The 24,235-nt window shown below is 41.7% G+C and overlaps 1 protein-coding gene across 2 annotated transcripts in view; it reads left to right on the forward strand.

Annotated features, from left to right (window-relative positions):
* CNTN1 (contactin 1) overlaps positions 1-24,235 on the forward strand; it is a 296,184-nt gene that overhangs the window by 154,213 nt on the left and 117,736 nt on the right. For both annotated transcript variants that reach the window (XM_073619929.1, XM_073619930.1), the window contains 4 exons: positions 43-215; positions 10,196-10,291; positions 18,765-18,971; positions 22,445-22,541. In XM_073619929.1, coding sequence (XP_073476030.1) covers positions 43-215; positions 10,196-10,291; positions 18,765-18,971; positions 22,445-22,541 — 573 coding nt within the window. The remainder of the gene's footprint in view (positions 1-42; positions 216-10,195; positions 10,292-18,764; positions 18,972-22,444; positions 22,542-24,235) is intronic.

Here is a 24,235-nt window from a genome sequence, read left to right on the forward strand (position 1 = left end):
GTATTGTCTATATTGTCTAAGATGAAAACATTTATGTTTCAGGTGGAGACTAAACAACTGGGACATTGATCTTCTAAATCCACGCTACAGTATGATTGGAGGTAATCTAGTAATCAACAATCCAGATAAATCAAGAGATACTGGAAAATATGTCTGCATAGTGACCAATGAATATGGAACAATCAGAAGCCATGAAGCCAGCCTCAACTTTGGATGTAAGCATTTATTTAAGTGTATGAAAACAGCGGGGGACACTAAGTAAACCACAAATAACACTTTGTTTATTACCAGATTGTTAGCCATTGCATATTCATGTTAGTGCATCTCCTAAATTATATGTACTATAGGAAATGCATCCTGCATTTTCGGTTTCGGCACCAAAATTTCTATTTAGTGCACCTCTAGTTAATTCCATAGCAAGCTGACTTTTGTGCCAGTTAGTAGAGGGAATGTATTTAAATGAAACAGTAATGCTTGGTGGGAGAAAAGGGTCAGCACAGTATTTTCTGTTTTTTTTCACACTTCCCTCTGAACCATAAATTGAAGCAACACATTCAGATGCAAATCTGGTACAGAGCTTATGGGTTGAATTTTTAAACATTATTTATCTATCTGTTACCCTTATAATGATAATAATAACAATAATAATAATCATACATTATTATTGTTTTTTTTTTTTTGGTTGGTGTACTAGAACATGTTTGTTATGGTGTTTAAAACACAGCTTTGTGTTTTATATATATTGAACTGTTGTGCATTGTGTGGGTGACTACAAGTAGTAGTGTACAGCCGCATAGTATGCATGGCAGTGTGCTTATTACACGTATTTTCTTATCCTGTGTAAGGTTTAAGGAAGACGACATAATAAGTACCAGTTTAAATAGTGATTGGCATTTGTCCCAGAAGCTAGTTGCCATGACAATGCCACCTTGCTGATTTAGTAACATACACTGCCCACCATAAGCATGCACTATAAACTCTGAATAGAAAATGCCACCATATATACAGGTTTATCCAATATATTAAGTATTTGCTTAGTTTATGTTTAGCTTGTGAGTCTTCATTTTTTCATATGTTTCCTGCTAGAATGCAAGCGTGGCTAGCAAAATTTTTTCATTCGAAAATGCATCCCAATACTCTGAGGAACATTTCACTGTATGGTTGCACACCATCCTTTTTATTTACCATGTCTTCAGCAGGATATTCAGTAATTCAGTGCAATTGCATTTGTAAAAAAAAGTATGAACAAAAACTCCATATAGTATAGTCCATATAAAATATTTTTCCTGGATTTACTGGTTAAACTGGACAGCAACATTCTCTCTTGCATATGTTTTCATGAACAGCAAAAGAGCTTACGTATGGGGCCGTAGTAAGCCCTACTTTTTTCTATACATGGGAGCAACAATATTTTTCATCACATACAAAAGCTCTGCTTATTGTTTTCCATTGGTACACCGTAGTTGTGTTTCGCTGCTCCATCCCACAAAGTTGGTCCTTGAAATAGCCAATTCATTGATAAGTGCTTTCAGCAGCTGGCAATAGAGAGAGAGTGATTGCACTGAACCAGTGAGAGCTTCCTCTATTGGCGGTTCTGGAGATCACTCAATTTTTCGCAAAATCATGGAAGAGAGAAAAAACAAAAAAACAATTATAATAAAAAACATACCTTAGATGAACACTACAACAATATCTCAAACTGTGAATGGACTAAACACACTGTACTTTCTCTTTAATGGCAATATGAAGTGAAATCGCACCCATTTTTCTGACTGCCTAGTGTCTGTGGCTAGATGTGCAAGCCTCAAGCAATTATACTACAAAAATCAGTTTTTTTAATTGGCTATACAGAAGGGGTTGAAAACTGAAATTATTTACTATTATAGGGCGTACACACGGTCGGACTTTGTTCGGACATTCCGACAACAAAATCCTAGGATTTTTTCCGACGAATGTTGGCTCAAACTTGTTTTGCCTACACACGGTCGCACAAAGTTGTCGGAATTTCCGATCGACAACCACGCGGTTACGTACACCACGTACGACGAGACTAGAAAAGGCCGGTTCAGAACCAAGCGCGGCACCCTTTGGGCTCCTTTTGCTAATCTCGTGTTAGTAAAAGTTTGGTGAGAGACGATTCGCGCTTTTTCAGACTCGTGGCTTTCAGATCGTTTTCTGCCGTTCAGTTTGTGCTTGTGGGTTTGTATCTGCTCTTCAGTGCGTGCAGCAAGTTCCGCGTGACTTTAGGTAGTCATTGTATTCTTGTTTGTTCGTTACTGGTTTTCAGGTCGCTCTTCACAGGCCTTGCTGTTCTTCAGTGCGTTCTGTTACTTCGTTCTGAGCAGCCGACCGTTTTCTAGCCATGTTTCGTATGCGTACTCCTCGTAGAGTTCGTGCTGTGCGGGGGCTTGGTGTTGGGGTCCTGACCTTGACACAAGTCCAGTCCATGAACAGGGTGGGGAGGAGTTCATGGACCAAGAATTGGTTGCTTCAGCGTGACCAGTTCTGTCATATGCCTTTGCTCCGTGAGATCCGTGAGAATAATCCTGATGATTTCAGGAACTTTCTCAGGATGACGTACCCCGTGTTTCACCGTTTTTTGGCTTCGCTGACCCCCTATATCAGCAGGCAGGATACCTGCATGAGGCAAGCCATCACTGCGGAGCAGAGGTTGGTCGCTACCCTGCGGTATTTGGCCACAGGGAGAAGCCTGCAGGACCTCAAGTTCTCGACAGGCATCTCCCCCCAGGCTCTTCTTTGTGGACATTTACTGCTTGTGTTTGTTTTAGCTGACCCTGACTGAAATGTGTGGAGTCCAGAAAATGTCGTGATTGTGTAACCTTATACAAAGCACTGTTGGCTGTTATTTACTAAATGCAAAGACACTTTTCACTACAAGTGCACTTGCAACTGCACTGAAACTGCACTTGTAGTGCAAAGAGGATTTGCCCTTAGGAAATTACCCCCATTTTCTCCTAAAACAACAATTACATCACCCCAAAAGTGTTGTAGCGTTGAGACAATAATCCACACATTCTTGATGAACAATCTTTTTAATACCTGCACAATCACATGTGCATTTACCAAAGGTTTTTCTGACAAACCAACATGTTTGTTGTATAACAATTTTTGTGGTGTCATTATCCAAAATCAAAATATGCATTTTATAGAAAACAGGCCTGTGTAAAACCCACAAGAAAGACACAAATCTTGATCTTACAAAGTTCACATTAGGTAGAACTTGAAGGCAATATCAGACATGAGTATTTAGGAACTGTGTTTGATATTGCGTTCAGATGGGGGGAAATCACCCCTGGAAAAGCCGAATTTGGAAGATGCACACAAATTTCACAATGTCAACATGTGCTATCTGCCATCACGGGGGATGAAGGGACGTGTTTTGGGGGAGAAAGCCCTTCCTCACCGCTACTTTATTATTGAGGAAGGTGTTGCACCCCCAAAACGCGTCCATTGATCTCCCGTGATGGCAGATAGCACATGTTGACACACTGTGTGCATCCTCCAAATTTGGCTTTGGGAAAAATCACAAAAACATTTCGCACATTGTAGCACACAAAAGAAGAAAGTGATTTGGAGGGGTTTTAAACTCGCCCCAAAACATCAATGATGTTTTTATATTTTGGAATAACATCATTGATGTTTTGCTTGATGTTTTCCAATTGTAAATTACACCCCATGATCTCCCCGATCAGGATCTGGGCACTTTCGGATGTGAAAGGATCTTCATCCACAACCTCACGATCACCTAAAAAGAGAGGAAACCCAAAATAAATTAGGTTTGCAAAAAAATGCCGCCATCCATCTCTTATCTGAGCCTGTGGTCGCAGACACTCACCTGTTGTGGTGACTAGTTCCACCACGTCTTCATCCTCCTGCTCAGCTTGTGTTGGGTGGATTTCCCCTTCTTCCAGAGGGGGGGGGCTCTGGTCTCCTCGGATGAGGGGTGTCCTCCGAGTCTTTTCTCCCCTATGTAAAACAAAAAAGGTATAATTAGCACACAGATATTTGATGGCAGAACTATAAAGATGAAACATTGCTTGGAAGTGGGGTACAATGATCTATTTTAGCAGAGTTCCAAGATGTAGCTTTTTTAGTGTCCTTTGTCAAGCTGCAATACTTTACCTGTTTTGTACAAGCTTCACAGATGGAGACCCCCCTAAAGTATACACTGGAGCACCTGTGTGGCCCCCCTAATAAAAATGGTGTTCTGGGGTCCCACACTAGTGCTCCAGTGTCCAGATGTGAAAACAGCTGCTGAGTGTCCTCTCCTTACACAGAATCTAGTTTGCATTTCATTCTAGTAACAAACCCATCTACACAACCCAATTCTTTGAAGACAAGTATAGGGCGTCAAAATGGTGGCCAAATGCATATGGCCTAAACAATGGTATTTTATCGTCCGAAATAAAAATGTGTGATCCGAACGAATAATGTGCCCATGAACATGAAAGTTGCCATTTTAAACTGTACAACAGTTCCTAAAAGCACATGGAGCAGCACGAACGTAATAAACACAAAAAGAATAGGAACACAGCACAAATACTTACTTTTTTGCAGCACTCTCCGGATCTTTCTGTACTGCTCATGTTCTCGTAATTTCAGGTCCGACCACCGCTTCCTGAGCTGATCTTTCGATCGATGTACCCCGAATTTCCGGTGCAGACTCCTGACCACTTTCGCCATGATCTTGGCCTTTCGGACATTGTGGTTGGGGTAAGGCCCATACTTTCCATCATAGTCGGCCTTCTTCAGGATGTCCACCATCTCCAACATCTCCCCAAAGGACATATTTGAGTCCTTTAATCTCCTTCTGGATCGGGACGTTTCAGGCTCCGGCCTTTCCTCCCCCTCCTCCTCCTCGTTGCTACAATTAGCACGATCCTGCTGTCTATCCGCAATGTGCTCTTCCCCCACTGCGCCGAACGAAAAGGGGTGGAGAATAGACTAGAAAGAACGTCAGGGGTGGGCGGAGTTATACGCATGTGCAGTGTGTATAAATCGTAACGCGCGCGTCTTACGTACGATCTGTGAGCGGAGGAAGGAGCATCGGAGACGCCGATCGTGCTAACGAAGGTAGGATCTAAACTTGCGCCTATACTGCTTCGAAATGGAAGCCTATATTGTAACAAGATTAGGGGAGTTTGGCCTGACATTAGGGTTTGTCTTGTGTTGTGTCTTGCAGAGAAAATGGATGGGTTCAACGACCACAATTTCCTGCCTCTGTTCATTGACAAGTACAGAGAGCTGCCCTGTCTGTGGCAAGTGAGACACCCCCACTATAATCACAAACAGAAGAGGCAGGCAGCGCTGGAGAAACTGCTGGAGTTGGTGAAGCCGGTGGTCCCCACAGCAACCATCCCTTATTTAAAAGCAAAAATTGGTGGCCTGAGGAGCACATATCTTAGGGAGCGCAAGAAGGTCACAGATTCCCAGAGATCCGGAGCTGCAGCAGATGACGTTTATGTCCCCAGGCTGTGGTACTATGAGAGACTGCGATTTCTGTCAGACCACACTGAAGTCAGGGAATCCCTCTCCACTCTTCCTTCCACCCTTCCTTCCATCCCAGCTGAGGCTTCTGATGTCCAACCTGGGCCTTCCAGCCAGGAAGAAGTGGAGGAGCCCAGCTGGAGTCAGGTATAGCATTCTTCTACAGATTTCTGGGCAATAAAGAAATTATGTTTACTAGATGTTAGTATTGATCACTAATTGCTGATTAAAAAAAGTGTTTTACATATCAATAGACAGTAGTGGGCACCCAAAATTGGGACAAGAATGCAAAATGCTGGGCTCAGAATGATAGTCTGTTATATTTGTTAACATTCAATTTGCAGCAGTCAGGAGGTGAAAATTGTGTGTGATTGATGTAAAAAATACTAAAACTATGTCCCTTTTTCATACACAGGAAGACCTCAGCCAGGAGGAGGCTGTGGAATATGGCAGCCAGGAGGAGGCGGGGATTAGTGTCAGCCAGGAGGAGGCGGGGATTAGTGGCAGCCAGGAGGAGGCGGGGCTAAGTGTCAGCCAAGAGAAGCCTGGGACCAGTCGCAGCCTGACTGAGTCTCAGGTTCCTCCCCTCCGCCTGCCACATAAACGAGCCAGGAAGATGACTTCCAGTCCTGTGCAGGATTCAGCATACAGGCTGATCCAGGAGGCTTCGGCGTCCCTCAGAGCCTTCCCCAGTCCTGAAGAGGCCTTTGCCTGCATGGCTGCCACCAAATTGCTGGGCATGCAGGAGGGCCAACGCAAGATCTCTGAGGACCTGATTTATAAAGTCCTACGTAAGGGGGAGAGTGGGGAACTGACACACAAGACGGATGTCATTGAGATCGACGATCCTCCTCCTCCTCCTCCTGCTGCCACAACTCCACCACCACAGCCAAAGCCTGGAAGTAAGCATGGAAGGAAGACCAAAGAGTGATTGCCCTGGGTTCAGTCTGGTCTGACAAAAGCTGCAGTCTCTCGTATGACCACAGCCTGGGGACATAGATGTCATCTGCTGCTTTCCGGATCTCTGGGACTTCTGGACCAGACTGCCCTCCCTTAGATATGGACTCCTCAGGCCACCAATTTTGCTTTTAAATAATTGATGTCTGCCCTGGGGGTCCAAGGCTTCGCCCACTTCTGCAGTTTCTCCAGCGTTGCCTCCCTCTTTGTTTTTTTATAGTTGTGAGCCCTTAATAAAATTTTTTCGGTAAATTCTACTCTCCTGTGTGTGTTTTCATCCAAAAAGGACAGTTTGTTGGTGACGATTCAGGTACATTTCTAACATAAAATGTGAAATTAACAAGGGACAACAACACCAAACAATCTCCTACAGATTAAATAGAACAACATATCAATGTTGTGTGAACTTGTCACAAAAAACACACAAACATTTTTGGGAGTACAAATCAAAATCACCAAAAAAAAAAAAATTAAAAAAGAGAAACACAAAAAAAGAATCTACATTAAAGTCAAAAAAAAAAAAAAAAAAATATGTTGTCAGATGTGAGAAATCAAAATATACTGAGGGAATCCCGATAAATAGTAACGAAATAAGTTTGTGAGAAGTGTGTGTGAATATGAGCATCAAAACTACTTAATTCTTGTCACATTATAAAGAAGAAGAGAGTGCGCTGTATTAAACCATTTTGAACATTGCAGCGTGACGAAAGTGCTGTATCCATTGCGAACGCTAAGTTTACCAGAACGAGTTGTCCCGTGTCGGAATTTCCTCTGAGCATGCGTGGCACTTTGTGCGTCGGAACAGGCCACACACGGTCGGAATTGACGCGATCGGATTTTGTTGTCGGAAAATTTTATCTCCTGCTGTCCAACTTTGTGTGTCGGAAAATCCGATGGAAAATGTCCGATGGCGCCCACACACGGTCGGAATTTCCGACAACACGCTCCGATCGGACATTGTCCATCGGAAAATCAGACCGTGTGTACGGGGAATATGTCTATGGTCTTGTACACACAGGCATGATGGATACATCCATTAGTACCACTATTAGACCCTTTCCTAGGAAAAATATGAAGGAGGACTACAGCATGGACTCTTACAGACACTGAAACCTAATGCAAAGCCAACACTTTTATGAACATGGGTTTATTGGTCCATTTGACTCAGTGCACTTTGTTTGTCCCAGGGGTCAAGGATCACCCAGGATGGCCATCATGAATATAGGGCAAGCAGGATGATTTTATTCTTGCGCGTGGCAACTCCCCTTGCCGAGTCATTAGACTATGATATTGTTGACCTAAGCATCAAACAACCCTATAAATATAACCTATATAAAGTATATTTACATTTATTAGCAAACTGTGCTGAGTTTTCTTCGCTTTATATGCTATACATCACTTTAATTTACACTTACTGCCTAAAGCCTTCATATTGAGCTGTTACCCATTTGAGTTATTTTACTTACTGTGTATTAATTTGAGTCATTAGCATACATTTCCTTGTATTCATTTAATGACATTTCTTCATTAATTTATTATAATTTAGACATTATTTTATTTTCAACCGTATTCATGTTTATTCATATACATGTTTTCCATGGTGTCTCCACAAAAAGCATAGTTAAGGCTTAATAAATCATGTATTACTGTTTATATTTATGAATTCATTCTTTATTAAAGCTGTTATTATTGCTTTAATGAAAGTATAAATAAAAAGCTACATCAGACTCTTCTTGATTTCATAGTGTTTGGCATTTTTCTACAGCTTTAGTTTTGCAACAAGCAAAAAATAAAGGAATTCATTTTTACCACGTTGCACCTCAGAGCTACTAAGGTGCAAGTAAAGGTCAGCTGTACAGGACCACTTGACCTTGACTTTAAAGGATTTTTATTCAACAGAAACTCACAATTATATTTATTTAGTGTCATTAGCTTACAAGAGATACCATATGCAAAATACGGTGACATTTTTAAACATATCAAACTAGTGCAGCTGGTGACAAAAAATGCCCAACAAACCATAATAAAAATAATCACCTAATAGACCACATATTGCATAAGAATAAAAAAGTACCCTTTTACAAAAATGTTATATTTTTGTACAGAAAAAATACATAAATCCACAGTGCATAAAGAAACAAAGAATGAACCTTTTGGTTAACAGTACCAAAGCTCCAAATGTGTATCCAACTTGTATAAATAAGTAGAAGTCCAACTTGGATCAATCAAAACAATCTATACGTGTCCTCTTGGAAATGATCCTTCTCTACCACAAAGCATGATCCACTTCAATGAATGTGCAATTCTACATTCTGTGCTCACACTGAAAACTCAGGACCAAGGACATGACCTTTCGAATATGAAAGAGTATAATGCTCTACCTTTCCATTTGCTGCAATCTCTCCATATGGTCTGCTGCTCCCAGTAATATAAAAAATTAAAAGGCTCAAATAGTGTAACAATGTATTTAAGGAATAATTTCAGGCATCAGCATGTGTTATACGTAGTTCCAGCTTGGACCAATGTAATTATGTATATACCATACCTGGCTATTGCCCCTGGAAGCTGGAAATCACTGATGTAGACACCACTATTTCGGCGACCACCACTTGTTTTTTTTTTTTTACCGCCGCAGGTCCTCCTCTACTCACAGGGAATCTTAATGCATGCATTTTTTTTAAGTGGTCACCACTGCAGGTACTGCAGCTTTAGAATTGATGTATAATAACACAACCCCTTAAATTTTCTGTCCAAATACTGTAGCTGTTGACTTTTAATGAAAGGACACTTACCTGTCCAGGGGTTCAGCGCTCTCCTCACCTAAACCAGTTATTCGCCAGTCTTCTGGTCTCCGGCGCTGGCATGTTTACTGCGGGCAGCCTTGCAGCCCTGCTTCACAGCCGGCTGCCCTCTGAACATGCATGAGTCTTGCTGCACTTTGTGAATGGTCCTACAGCCTTCTGGGACCTGTGATGTGTCCCAGATTGACGGCGGGGGTGTGACAATCCGACCAGAAGTGGGTCCAGTCAAAACCAGGTACCCGTTCCCCCCTCCTGCATAAAGTGCCAAAAATAGAACAGGAGGAAGGGGCAGAAGGGCAGAAGATGGTTGACATTCATTCACTCATATCAGTATCTGTGCATGATGTATTGCTTAGCTGGATGACCTGAGAAAGAGATTTACCTTGTCTTCCAAATTTCCTCTCTTCCACTGACATCCACAGTGTCTTGTTAGGTGTGATTAAGCTTCTCTACAAAGCATAAAGAAACAAAAATCAAGAAGCTTATCAGAATCTATTTTTTATCATAGATCTGTAAATACGGTCAGGTTTGGTTGCCACATGAAAAAATCTTCTTGTAGACAAGTGGAAATTGATGGAATCCAAATAAAGTTTTTTTTTTTTTTTTTAGATTTGAATAGAACAGCTGTCCATTTTATTGCTGACTGTGTGCATGTTGGAGTAATTACTATTTGTGTCTTTTCCTAGTGAAAATAACTGAGTGTGAATCTTCCCAGTGGGGACACATTAAAAGTTGTATGTTTTAGTGAAAGCTTTTCACCGCTTTATGGAAAAAGGTTTTTTATTGCTGCCTGTTTCCCAATAATGTGAGAAGAAGTGTTCCCAGTGGGAACACAGACAACTTATAGGAAAGCATGGAAATGTACCAGTTATGAAATGATATACTACATTGTGTCATCATTAATTATTATGTAATTTATTTGAATATAGATCTTGACCCTTTCCCTCCTGAGGAGCGACCAGAAGTAAAAGTGAAGGAAGGCACAGGAGTGATGCTTATTTGTGACCCTCCTCCACACTTCCCAGGTGATAACCTTTAAAATGATAATTAAACTGTTTCTTTCTTACCTGTGTGATATATATCATATATATCATATATATTGAGTATATCATGCCAACAAGACCAACAGCATATGTTTCATTATCATATGAGCTGCCTTATTTTCTTCCTTTTTGATTACTAAAACAACTTTCAATGGTAAAACTTAAGTCTGGCTTGTGAATGTACAAATATTGGCTTCCCTTAGAAAGTAAGGTGTTCACTCTTTTTGGTCTGAAACCACTCCCTCCAGGCTAGGAACATCATTCCCTTCTACCAACACTGAAAACAGTCTCTTGGGACTTTAATGGCAGATGGAAGTGACTAATTCATGGTACATAATTATACAGGTAATCAATGATGGCCTGCACCTGCCTTCCTGCTGTGATGAATAAGAAAAAAAATGGCACACTGGGAAATGATTCTTATGCTACCCAGTGAGGTCAGTTGGCTGCTTACAAACATATATTGTATATTTATAATTGTTTTAAATGTAAAACTAAATTACAGGTTTGCATAACAGGATAAGTACACTTTCAACTGTAATCCAATAAGTGCCCACGCCTTGCCCTCAGTAGCAAAATACCGTATAGAATCTCATACATTGGTACAGAATTTAAGCTATTAGGCTACCCTGCACATCCACATCTTGTATCCTGTGCTATCCAGGTTAAATCCGGGCAGAAAGCCTGTTGCATGCAACCAGTGATAACAGGGGAATGTCATGGATCTTAATGGCAAATCCTAGCTGCAGCTCAGCACATACTACTGAAAGATTACCAATATATTGTTTATTATCTTTAGCTTTCTGCTCTGTATATGGTGTGAATCAGTGGCGGTTGGTGCTCAAAATTTTTGGGAGGGAGTAAACAAACTTAAAAATTCTGAAAAATACTGAAAAAAATCCCATCAATTGCAGCCTTGCTGTGCCATCAATTGCAGCTTCACTGTGCCATCAATTGCAGCCACTGTGCCCATAAATTCATCCACTGTGCCAATAAAATGCAGCCACTGTGCTTCATAAAATGCAGCCACTGTGCACATCGTATGCAGCCTCTGTGCCCATCGTATGCAGTCTGTGCCCATCATAGAGCCTCTGTGCCCATCATATGCAGCCTCTGTGCCCATCATACCCAGCCTCTGTGACCCCCCCGTGCTTACCCGTTAACCGTCTGACTGGCACTTACCCCATCCTGGTGGCAGGTCAGGCAGCGGGTGACGGTGGCGAGCTGTGGGACATGCAGAGGGTCAGGCGACGGCTCTTGCATCCTCCATGCTTCTCTGTCCTCTCGTGCGTCTCTTCTCCTGTTCCGTTAGGCCTCCAATCGGAGCGCCTGTGCCTTCAGCCAATCAGGTGACGGGTATTAGATCTGCGCCTCCTAATTAGCTGAGAGGCGGTTCAGTGATAGAAAAGCAAATATTCAATAGCTTTTCTAACACACCTGGGTGGACTGCGAGCGCAATGCTCCAAGTCCACCTTTTTTGAAGGCTATTAGAGTCTATGGCTCTAATCAGGTGCTTCAAAAAAACACCCCCGCCACTTAAATTCAGGTGCCCGGCACCTGAAAAGGGGCCATATGCCTGAATATTAGTTAATAATATTTTGTATTTTTTATACGCCTGAATAGGGGATGGCTACAGCGGCCATGGATAGATTCATGCTATGCAAGAATCTATCCATTCTACACAGAGGAGGTGGAGTGACAGAGGGGGCGGGGCCCGTGCGTCCTTAGTGGATGCATCGCCACTGGCGTGACTATAGTACAAGCTGCAAAAGCTCTGCTGAGGCAGTGAAACCTAAAAAGATAAGTATACTCAACTTTTCTTTAAGAACTTGCAAACCTCATCTTATATACATATGCTGCCCTCCTTTATTAAGCTTTTCTTCCAGTGTGGAAACTGCCACTTAGGTAGGATTTTACAGAACTGTATCACTATAATCTTTGTGATTTTATAGCACACTGATCATCTACTATAATAGTTAATGATAGGATATGATAGGATATGCCTCAATCATTGTTGAGAAAGGGGGTTATAGTACAGAAAACAAAATACAAAAACAGAAATGTTAGAGAATTTAGAGCACAAGAAAAGATTGCTCATGTATGTTCCAGTGCTCATTATTAATTAATCAGTTAGTCAATGGCAAACCTTCATTTCCAAGCACTAATTAAAACAATCAATATCCATTCCACATTTGGTCCTGAAAGCTTATAAGCCATTTATTTATTATGGCAACCTAGAAAATGTGCATCACATTGTGAAACCAGTAGTAGTTAGTTACTATTAACAAGGCCTGTTCTGTAATGTTATAGACATTTCATAGTTTCCCCAAGCCACTGCTTTAGTTGAGTGAGTGTCAGAAAGATACCCCAGCATTTATATGAACACCAGTAGCACAGGCACCTTAATGCAATCACTATGGAATATGTGGATGTTTATACACAAATGATAGTGCGCTTCTTATTATGAAGAAGGATTGAACAGTACTATAAGTGTACAAAATATATAATCAAACAGTGAAACAAATCATTCAATGAAAGTATTTAGTCCATATGCTGCAAATAGATGATATATGTCGTGTAAAAAGAGGGTTTGAATTCTTCTCAGGATAGTGATGCACTCAACTGAATGTAAACCCATGTAAAAAGGTTGGAAAGTCCACCATTCTCACGTGCCCTCCACCGCAATATAAGCCTCTTACTGGAAGGTTATGATCCCCAATTAGGGAGATCAAACATGCATACAGAACAACCGACCCCTTCAGGTGTCTCCAAGCTAAACCAATACCGTTTACTGGGTCCCGGCATGGAATGTTCACCAATATAGTAGCCTGAACCCCAAATCCAAACAGACTCAATTAGTCATCATGGAAGGAAAGGAACATAGGAAACGTGAATACTGCTAATGTACATTTTTGTTAAAAAAGAAGAATATTAATCAAGTCAAACATATGCAGTCTGGTAACACAAAGCCTTGCCCACAGCCGGTAAAGACGGGTGTACGATGTCACAGGTTCATAGCCCCACCCAAAATTTGAGCTGGGCTATGAACCTGTGACATCATACGGCCACCGATGCCGGCTGTTGGCGAGGCTTTGTGTTACCTGTCCAGGAAAGGGAGGGAATGATCTTGATGTCCCTTCCTAAACCATACCAGCTCACATGCCCTAAACATGGGGAGGTACCCTGCCAAGGGGGAAATAATTGTGATAGGACAAGGGCCTCTTCCCCACAAACCTGGCCCAGTGAGGGGCTTATTGGAAACTAGAAGCTCCCTTTAACAATAATGGGGCACCCAGATAAGAGCCCCCCATGTGAATGAGTAAGGGGTAAATAGTACACCTACTCATTCACATAAAAGCATACAGTAAATAAAGACACACACACACACACACACACAAAATACCTCACAATGCAAATCCATCATCAGTCATGCCATCCACCAAAAGAAAAAAACTTGACCACTCTAACACAACAACCATCGGCAATAAAAACGAAGGAGTGGAGAAAATGGTGACATCGTGTTGATGCCCAAATATGGCCATGTGGCCATATTTAGGCAACAAGGTTTCTCCCCTATCCTCACCACTTTGCTTACATGGCTGGGGATTCCTGTGACATCAGTGGTTGCTAAAGATGCACCAGGAAGCTGCAATGTTCATCGACAATGTACTCCCTAAACATTTGGTGCTTAGACAAACGTCCGAAATAGGGAATGATTGGGTCGAACACTGAGCTCATCCCTACCTGCCTCCAGATAGGTGGCAGTAAACTTTTCCGACTTAAAAGGAGAAGTATGGCCAAAGCTCTTTTGGCCATACTTCTTTTGTGTTCACAGGAGTTCTGCACTCCTGTGACTCAGATTCAGCCAACAGCAGGCTAAAGTCCGCTGTTGGTGGACCTCGCAGAGCCGGTCCAGGCTCTGCAGGGATCCTGACAATAATGTCGGGATCCAGCCAGATACCTGACAGGCAGCTGGCTTAGTCTCTTAGCGCACCACTGGGAGCCTGAGCCAGCAGCTTCCACCCCCTTCACAGTCCGGTGCTCTAGTGAGCACTGTAGGGACAGACTAATAGTCACCACTCTGTGCTCAGAGCGGGCCTGAGAACTGAGCACTCAGTGGTCTTTGATCTATCAATTCTGTAGAGCTGGCAGGGAACAGCTACAGCATTGGATCCATGCTGCAGCCAAAATTTTTTTAAATCCTATACTTCTTTTTTTAATATAAGCAACTTCTGATTGTGTATGGTGAACTGAACACCAAAAAGGGAAATTAAACATAAAACTAATTTTTAAACATTATTTGTATTCTGCCTTCAATAGACATGTACCAAATTTTTAGGCATTTTAGTTTGGTTAAAAAAAAATCTAATTTTCATTAGCGCAGATTTAGTTTTTTAATCAAAACTTTTTTTATTTTGCTGATGCAGAAAGTAATCATACAAATACAATACAAATTGTAATAAGGCTGAATACAGTCACAATCCGTCAGAAGTATACAAAGCATATCTTCAAACACAGCCATATATGTTGCTCTGCACCATTCCATAGCTATTCAAGTAAACTTTTAGCACTATGGTTAAACAACTTATGCATTAAAACACTGTCTTTTTTTCTTTATTTTTGCTATCAGACATTACAAAAAAAGCGTTTGACGTATCAAACATAAGACCGTGAACTGTGTTCCCTTCCCCTTTCCTTTCAACCCCTCCCTCCCTTTGTTTAACATTTTTCTAAATTAAATTCGTAACAGTCTATCCATTACAAGTTGTGGGGGGGCAAGAGCTGGATCAGACAACCATGGCTCCCAGACCATTTCAAATTTGTTCACAGCGTTTCTATGGCGGTATGCCAGTTGTTCTCTAATTAATAGTGAGTTCACATATCCAATCCATTGTTTCCCCGTTGGTACAGTAGGCGCCATCCAGTGTCTAGCTATGAGTTTTCTAGGCAGATATAGTAGTCTAGTAAGCATAATGTACATTCCCCTCTGGTACATCTCCTCATCAATTGCGCCCAATAGGACACACCAGAGGGGTGGTGGACACTGGTACCTGCGCCAACCGGGATATGGTCAGTGTGACCTCAGTCTAATATCTATTGAGCTTTGGGCACCGCCACAGCATGTGAATGAGGTCCCCCTGATGTATTTTACATTTTTGGCATAGGGGTGTATCCCTCAGGCCCCATGCAAACAGTTTAGTTGGCGTCCGGTTCTATGCAGAATAAACAGCTGCGACAACCTATGGGAGGCCGAAATGGAAACAATAGGGATTGATTCCAATGCCATGTCCCATTGATCATCATCAATCTCTCCAATGTCTGTGGTCCATTTAGCTCTACACTTTAAGGAAGCGTGGTCCTGATTAGAGGACAACAATGCTGTATAAATTGTAGAAATCAGTCCCCTTCTGACAATTGCATGTAGTAGTGCCCTTAGAAGCAGGGAGGAGGACACCAACAGAAAAGTTACCCGACCCTGGGCCTGTAGGGCATGTCAGAGTTGTAAATACTGAAAGAAGCATCTAGTAGAGAGTGTGAATTCCGAGCAAAATTGTGCAAAAGATTTCAATACATTTCCTATATATACCTGGGAGAAAAACCAGATTCCCTTACATTTCCATAAGGTGAATCCCTCTAGTTTATTGAGTTCTGGATATCTTGGGTTATCCCATAAAGGGGTACATCCGAAGGGGCCTGCGACCTTTAGTGCGTCCTGAACAGCCCCCCACACTTTCCTAAGGAGACCCGCCGTAGGTGAATTCAGGGGCAAACCGGGCAGATCCATTTTCAGATGGGAACTGGCCTTCAAGTCCGGGTTGGTTCGGACCCTCTCACCCCGTAAACTGCTACATTTAAGAGGCCAAAAAATATAGCTTGGGATGCGGTACCGCTAGACCTCCTCTATCTTTACTATATTGTAGGGTATTTAAACTAAAAGCGCAGATTTATAACATGTGCAAGGTATTTATAAAAGGTCTGAGATCCGATATGTAATTTTGTATTGTGGACAGATATTGTTCTTGTACTGATTTTAGCAGAATCACAGAGGAAGGAACTTCTCCTTCAGAGAATATAAAGCCTCTGCTCTGAGACTCTTTGAAGATGGCACACTATTCTCTGAGGTTGGCAGTGAGAAAGGTTTTGCAGAGTTTTAGTGAGTAGAGTCGCAACATAAAAGTAAGGTGAATCCTTCATATCCTTCATATGAGGAATACCTAATTTAGATTCTCTCCTGACTCAGTATGAATACTTACCTAGTATAATATAACTTTATTTTACATATAACCTTTTAACATTTTTTTAAATTCTTTTTTTTTTAATGATTATGCTTATAACAAAATTTTCTTGATTTCAAATACAGTGTTACATTTAAGACAGTACTTTAAAAAATTCATTTACAGTAGAAAATTTGAGAGACAAAGCTTGCCTATCATAAACACACAAAAGGAATAACGGTACAGTATACTAGACAAGTCGTTAGGTATCCCCATTGCTGGATAACTGGAAGCACGTGGCTCCATGTCATGCAAATGCCAGCCTATATACCATTCAGCACTTGGGGGGCATTTGAGTCTTAAAATCAAGAGTACTCTTTCCAAACTGTTGCCAGATACTAGGGTTCCATTTACACCAAATGCACCTGGTTCTGTGCCAAGATTTGGTACATTAACTTCTTTGGAATGTTTTTGGAGCAGAGGGAGGCCCATTCTAATTAATTATGTCGCTCCAAAAACGCTGCACAAAAAAAACTAAAAAAAAAAAAAAACGTTCTGCAACAGCTGTCACTGCGCTGCGAGCAGGTGTGAAGGAAGCCTAACTGATACTGGGCCTTTGGTTCTAGCAGGGGGTAATGTACATGCAATCTGCTTGGTTGTAATACCCTCCGTTGTGAACTGGTAAATAAATCTGTGGACCCCTTACCTATTTACCTGTTATAAACTGAAGAACAAAGAAGAGCCTAATGTGAAGCACAGAAAAGAGAACATAATGGGTTTTTATTCTAACGTAGATCCATTTAAAAGTAAAATGATAGCGGAGAGGCTGTTTGTCCTTTTTTAGCTACAGATGAACAGGATCCTTTAGACCTTTTAGTAGTTCACTCAGAAGAGGGTTTTAGCCTACTGGACACCTCTCTAAAGGGGATGCCAGGTGTGTTGCATGCAATCCCACCCACCCTATTCCAGAAAAGAAAAAAAACCCAGGCATGAGATGCACCAAAAAGCTCAGTGTCCTCTAACAGGAGAAACCTTGCAATGGGTGCCGCTCTATTTGGGGACCACTCTAAAAACCCACCTCAGTGGTAAAGAGCATTCTGGTTGGTATCAGCATGGCTACACAGTAACCATGATATTGTTTTTTTTTTATTGCAAAAAATAAACAAAAATGTAGCCCTCCCAGGGCCTGTGTTTTGACTACAACAAGCACTTAGACCCCTTTCACACTGGGGTGGAGCAGGTGTTATTCGGCCGCTAGTGCAGTGCTTTTAACCCCTACTAGAGGCCGAGGAAAGGGTTAATAGTGCCAGTGTAGCGGCACTGCCGAATCGCTTTGCAGGCGCTTCGGCACCACTGCCGAATTTCAATGGGCAGGGGCGGTACGGGAGCTGCTGCTTGCAGGACTTTTTTTTCCTGTCCTGCAAGTGCACCGCCCCAGTGTGAAAGCACTCGGCTTTCACACTGGGGTGGCTTGAGAGGCGCTTTTCAGGTGCTATTTTTAGCGCAAAAACTCCTGAAATGTGCCCCAGTGTGAAAGGGGTCTTAAGGCTTAATGTACACAGGATGTTTTACAACCTCTCCTGAACGATTTAACCTGACAAATAGTAACCAACGTTTAAAAACGTCTGTTTTGCTGCATTTACATGCCGTGTTTAGCCACGTTTGCGTTGAGAAGAGTTTTTTTTTTTTTTCAAATAGTCAAAAATTAAAAAGGCCTGTAAACGAAATGCGGCTAAACACGAGTTACCACGTTTACACGCATTTATAAACTGTTACAGGCGTTTGGCGTTTCAAATGCCTCTGAACATCCGTCCTGAACACATTTTTTTGCTTTCCAAAAAATGCTTCTAAACTCAACTGCCTAGAAATGACTATAAATGACCCTGTGTACATGTACTGATAACATAGAGGAGAATTCAGGGGCAGCTGAAAAAAACCGCCCAACTCCTCCTAAATGTCCATTTACAAGCAGCAGTGTACATAAAGCCTTACACGGCCTATAACACTCATTTCTTACTATACATTTTTGACAGCTTGAAATGAATTATAAATTAGCATGTGTCACTACTTTTCCATTAAAAAGATACAAAATGCATATTTTTGTGCAGAATGCTCTGTTCATCAATTTTTAGTGCACTGGGCCAAGCAGCTTTTTTACCGCATAAAACAGACAATTTTACTGGTCAAAAGTATTTCAAACTGGCATTTAACAGACATTTATTTCTTTCCTTCTTACACAGATGACCTTAATTACAGATGGATCCTAAATGAATTTCCAAATTTTATTAATGTGGATAAACGCAGATTTGTTACCCAGACAAATGGAAATTTGTATATTGCAAAAGTGGAACAGTCAGACAAAGGAAATTACTCCTGTTTTGTATCCAGTCCTTCAATCACAAAAAGTGTATTTAGCAAATATACTTCACTGTTGCCCCAAACAGAATGTAAGTATCTCTCTACAACATACAGCATATAAGTGATATATCATTGTCATAATTATTATTTACAGATGTATAAATATTTACTTCCACTGATTGTAAAAAACAAATGTCAAAGTTAGACAACATAGGATAAATGAGCATATTTAATATGGTAATCAATTGTGCAGTGGGTACATTCAAAGGGGAGATGTGCATGGTAACCCAATTTAATATTCTTCTGATTTAACTACACTAAATAGGATGGTTGCCATGGATTAATTTGGTTTGCTAAAGCATTAAGAATTATAAGCATTTTTAAAATAAAACATTGGGTTGATTTACTAAAACTGGAGAGTGAAAATTCAGATAATTTCTGCTTTTACACATCTTAAAGTTGAAGTCCAGGCTCTAACTAGTTAGCTTAAACTGCTTCCACCCCTCTCCTAACTCTTATTCTAACTACCCTGTAAAAGGAAGATGCTTATATTACCTATCCCCAGAGTGCTCTGGTCTGGTTAGGTGATCGGATCCCAGTGGCGGCTTCAGGAAGAGGAGGGACAGCCAACAACGGATGCCCCATAGTAAGCCTATGGGTGATGCTCAGGCATTCCATCTGTTGTTGGCAACCTCTCCTAATCCCTGAAGCTAGCTGTTGGGGAGATCAGGTGGCCGAGCCAGAGTGCTCTGAGAATAGGTAAGTATAGGCATCTTCCTTTTACAGAGTAGTTTTAAAAGGAGTTAGGAGGTAGGCGGGAGTCGTTTTAGCCCTAGTTAGTTAGAGCACTGACTTCCACTTTAAATACGCTATCTCTATAGAATTTGTCAGACACTCTAGTTCTTGAATTCTGAATTGTTTAACACCTTTTAGAGTTGCCTCCTTAAGGCATTTAGAAACCAGTATTCCATCTTTCATACATATATACTACTGTGCAAAAGTTTTTCGGCAGGTGTGATAAAGTGCTGTAAATTACAAATGCTTTCAGAAATAGAAGTTTTAATAGTTTATTTTTTTATCAATGAACAAAATAGAAAGTAAATGAACAGAAGAGAAATCCAAATCAAATCAATATTTGGTGTAACCACCCGTTGCCTTCAAAACAGCATCAATTCTTCTAGGTACACTTGCACACAGTTTTTTAAGGCACTCGGCAGATAGGTTGTTCCAAACATCTTGGAGAACTAACCACAGATCTTCTGTGGATGTAGGTTGCCTCAAATCCTTCTGTCTCTTCAAGTAATCCCAGACAGACTTGATGATGTTGAGATTAGGGCTCTGTGGCGGCCAAACCATCACTTCCAGGACTCCTTGTTCTTCTTTACGCTGAAGATAGTTCTTAATGACATTGGCTGTATGTTTGGGGTTTTTGTCCTGATGAAGAATACATTTGGGGCCAATCACATGCCTCCCTGATGGTGCAGCATGATGGGTACGTATCTGCCTGTATTTCTCAGCATTGAAGACACCATTGATCCTGACCAAATCTCCAACTCCATTTGCAGAAATTCAGCCCCAAGCTTGCAAGGAACCTCCGCCATGCTTCACTGTTGCCTGCAGACACTCATTATGTACCACTCTTCAGTCCTTTAGCAAGCAAACTGCCTCCTGCTACAGCCAAATATTAAAAAATTTACTCATCAGTCCAGAGCACCTACTGCCATTTTTCTGCACCCAAGTTCCTATGCTTTTGTGCATAGTTGAGTTGCTTAGCCTTGTTACCACATCTGAGGTATGGCTTTTTGGATGCAATTCTTCCATTAAAATCACTTCTGGTCAGACCTCTCTGGACAGTAGATGGGTGTACCTGGGTCCCACTGGTTTCCTCCAGTTCTGTGCTGATGGCACTGCTGGACATCTTCTGACGAAAGAAAAATTGCAGCTCAAAAAGCTCCAGACCTTTTAAAGACACCTGCCCTATTACGATCCTGCAGGTGCTGGCTCTGCTCAAATTTGGAAGAAAGGAGAAAATCCTGGACGGCCGCACACTGCTAAAGGCATCTTTATTTAAACTATTAAAATCCAAAAACAGTCAAATCTTATGCATAGAAGACAGGGAAAACCAGCTAATGCGTTTCACATCATGGATAGATGCTTAGTCATAGATTTGACTGTTTTTGGATCTTAATTGTTTAAATAAAGATGCCTTTAGCGGTGTGCGGCCGTCCAGGATTTTTTTCCTTTCTTCCAAATCTGGACATCTTCTGATGTCCAAGAGAAGTAAGCATGTTGTATCTTTCATCTGCTACATTAAAGTGATTGTAAAGGTTTTTTTTTTTTGTTAAAATAACAAACATTTTATACTTACCTGCTCTGTGCAACGGTTTTGCACAGAGCAGCCTCGATCCTCCTCTTCTCAAGTCCCCCTCCAGTGCTCCTAGCTCCTCCCTGACAACCAATGGCCCCACAGCAAGCTGCTTGTTATGAGGGCACTCATGTATGTTCTATGCTCGTTCCTGAGCCCTGCTCTGTGTATCCATAAGACACATAAGCCAATGGCTCCCATTGCTGTATCTGAGCCAATGTGGGGCAAGAGATTTGAGAAAGCCCTGGCTCCCAAGCGTATCGCTGGATCAGGAACAGGCTCGGGTATGTGTGTGTGTGTGTGTGTGTGTATGTGTGTGTGTGTGTGTGTGGGGGGGGGGGGGGGTGCTGCGGGGGAGCTGCATGCAGATACAATGCAGTAAGGTAAAAAAAAACTTCTGTTTTAGAACCACTTTAAGTTTCCTTGGCTGACTGCTGTGTCTACGGTCCTTAACACTGTCCGTTTCTTTGAGCTTCTTCAAAAGAGCTTGAACAGCACATCTTAAAAACCCCAGTCTGCTTTGAAATCTTTTCCTAGGAGAGACCTTGCTGATGCAGTATAACTACATTGTATCTTGTTGCTGTGCTCAGTCTTGCCATGGTGTGTGACTTGTAACATGGAACTGTCTTCCACAACCTCAGATTAGTAGCAGAGTTTGGCTGTTGCTCACCCAGTTTTAAGCCTTCTACACAGCTGTTTCTGTTTCAGTTAATGACTGTGTTTCAACCTATGTATGACATTGATGTTCATTAGCACCTGCTTTGTATAATTAGTTAATCATACACCTGACTCTAATCCTACAAAATACCTGGCTTTGTGCAGGTGTGCAAATGTAAGAATTGATGCTGGTTTGAAGCCAAAGGGTAGTCACAACAAATATTGATTTGATTTAATTTTATTTAGATTTTTTTTCTGTTCACTCACTTTGCATTTCGTAAATTGGTAAATATGAACAATTGAAATATATATTTTTGAAAGCATTCTTACTTACACAGTGCACAGTAATATATAAATATATATATATTTTATATCCCTAAACCTAAAACCCCACTTTTCGGAAAACAGACCCAAAGTATATTAAAGTAGATGATCTTTACTGGCGATCTATACTTTGTTTAGCAAAGGTGGTGCTTTTTAGCTGTAATGGCTGAATTTTGTTGTTGATGCCAGATGTTATTTGTTGTGTTTGTATTGTAGCTGCAAAACGCTATGCCGCAGATATTCAAATTGGATTCTCAGATATTTATGCTCTGAAGGAACAAAATGTGACACTGGAGTGTTTTGCTTTGGGAAAGTAAGTACTATCTTAGCACAATGAATTTACAAATGCTGAAAAATGACAAATCTCTACTGACGTGACAGTGTAGCAGTAGGAAAAAACTCTTTTTATGGAAAAAAAACATATTTACAGCTGAGTGGTTGATTTAAATTGGAACCCTAAATCCTCAGGTTTTAGTTGCTTTCTGTGCTTCCACTTGAGAGGTTTACATTCACTTCTGTGTTGTCACCAGCAGTGGCGTCGCTAGGGGGTGGCTTTTGGGGCTATAGCCCCGAATATGAGGCCCATAGCCCCGAGTCTCTTAACAGGTGCAGCGGTGTGCTAAAGTTCCCATGTGTCCCAGACTGAAATAGAGGACACAGCCACCGTACTACATTGTCAGAACTGGTTGCTAGGGCTACCTCCGCCTAGCATCTAACAACCAGTGATGTCACAGCCTCTGAGTGAGGGCGGGAGCAAGGAATAGTGCTGCACTGCTGTCTCCAGTCTCCACTCACCTCCTACTTCTCTGGCGCCCAGCGGCATGCAACGGGGACTGGTGTGATCTTCTTTACTTTTCCGAAAGTGTCTCCACCTTCTCCTGCGCCCGTGGTCTGCCCGACCATCCCTGTAAATAGAGCTTTTTTTTTTAGCCAGCCCTGCCTGTCACATCTATACATGGAAGCTCAGCTTCTGTGTTCACATGTAACAGCGATTCTCTCCCGGCAGCTGCAGTAAATCTTCCCTGCCCTGCACATTCCGTGGAGAGCAGAGGAGGGGGCGGGGAAAGTACACAGCCGCTCTGGTCTGGTGGTGGTCTTGCAAGTTCCTTGAAGCCCGCATGGCTGGTGGAGACATTAGGTAAAATTTATACATAGATGTCAGAAGTTTAATGATGGAGGAATTGTGTGAAAGACAGGAGAGGAATATGGATAGGAGTTCTGTTTTTTTTTGGCTTCATATGTGAACCAAGTGTTTTCTGTAATTGTACAATACTGTGTATGGCAGGTCTGCCCTAATTCCAGCTACTTACTACTGAGAATTATATTGATTGCAGTGTGTGGGTGAATCTATATATATATATATATATATATATAGATAGATAGATAGATAGATAGATAGATAGATAGATAGATAGATAGATAGATAGATAGATAGATAGATAGAGATATATATAGATATATAGCTATATCTATATAGCAACCCTGGTGTAAGGAGGGGCTCTTTGGGGACCCTGGTGTAAGGGGGGGCCTCTCTGGGGCCCCTGGTGTAAGAGGGGGCTCTCTGGGGCCATAAAGTAAGGGGGCTCTCTGGGGACCCTGATGTAAGGGGGGCCATAATGTAAGGGGGCTCTCTGGGGACACTGATGTAAGGAGGGGCTCTCTGGGGACCCTGGTGTAAGGAGGGTCTCTCTGGGGAACCTGATGTAAAGGGGGGTCTTTTTGGGGACCCTGATGTAAGGGGGAGGCTCCCTAGGGATCCTGATGTAAGCGGGGGGCTCTCTGGGGACCCTGATGTAAGGGGGAGGCTCTCTGGGGACCCTGATGTAAGGGGGAGGCTCTCTGGGGACCCCGATGTATGTAGGGAGGCTCTCTGGGGACCCAGATCTTATTAGTAGAAATTTAAAATCTGAAGTGAGATATATTGTGTAAATATTGTTTTATATATATATATATATATATATATATATATATATATATATATATATATATATATATATATATATTTAC

This window comes from Aquarana catesbeiana, linkage group LG03 (assembly GCF_042186555.1).
Source record: "Aquarana catesbeiana isolate 2022-GZ linkage group LG03, ASM4218655v1, whole genome shotgun sequence".
Taxonomy (NCBI): Eukaryota; Metazoa; Chordata; class Amphibia; order Anura; family Ranidae; genus Aquarana; species Aquarana catesbeiana.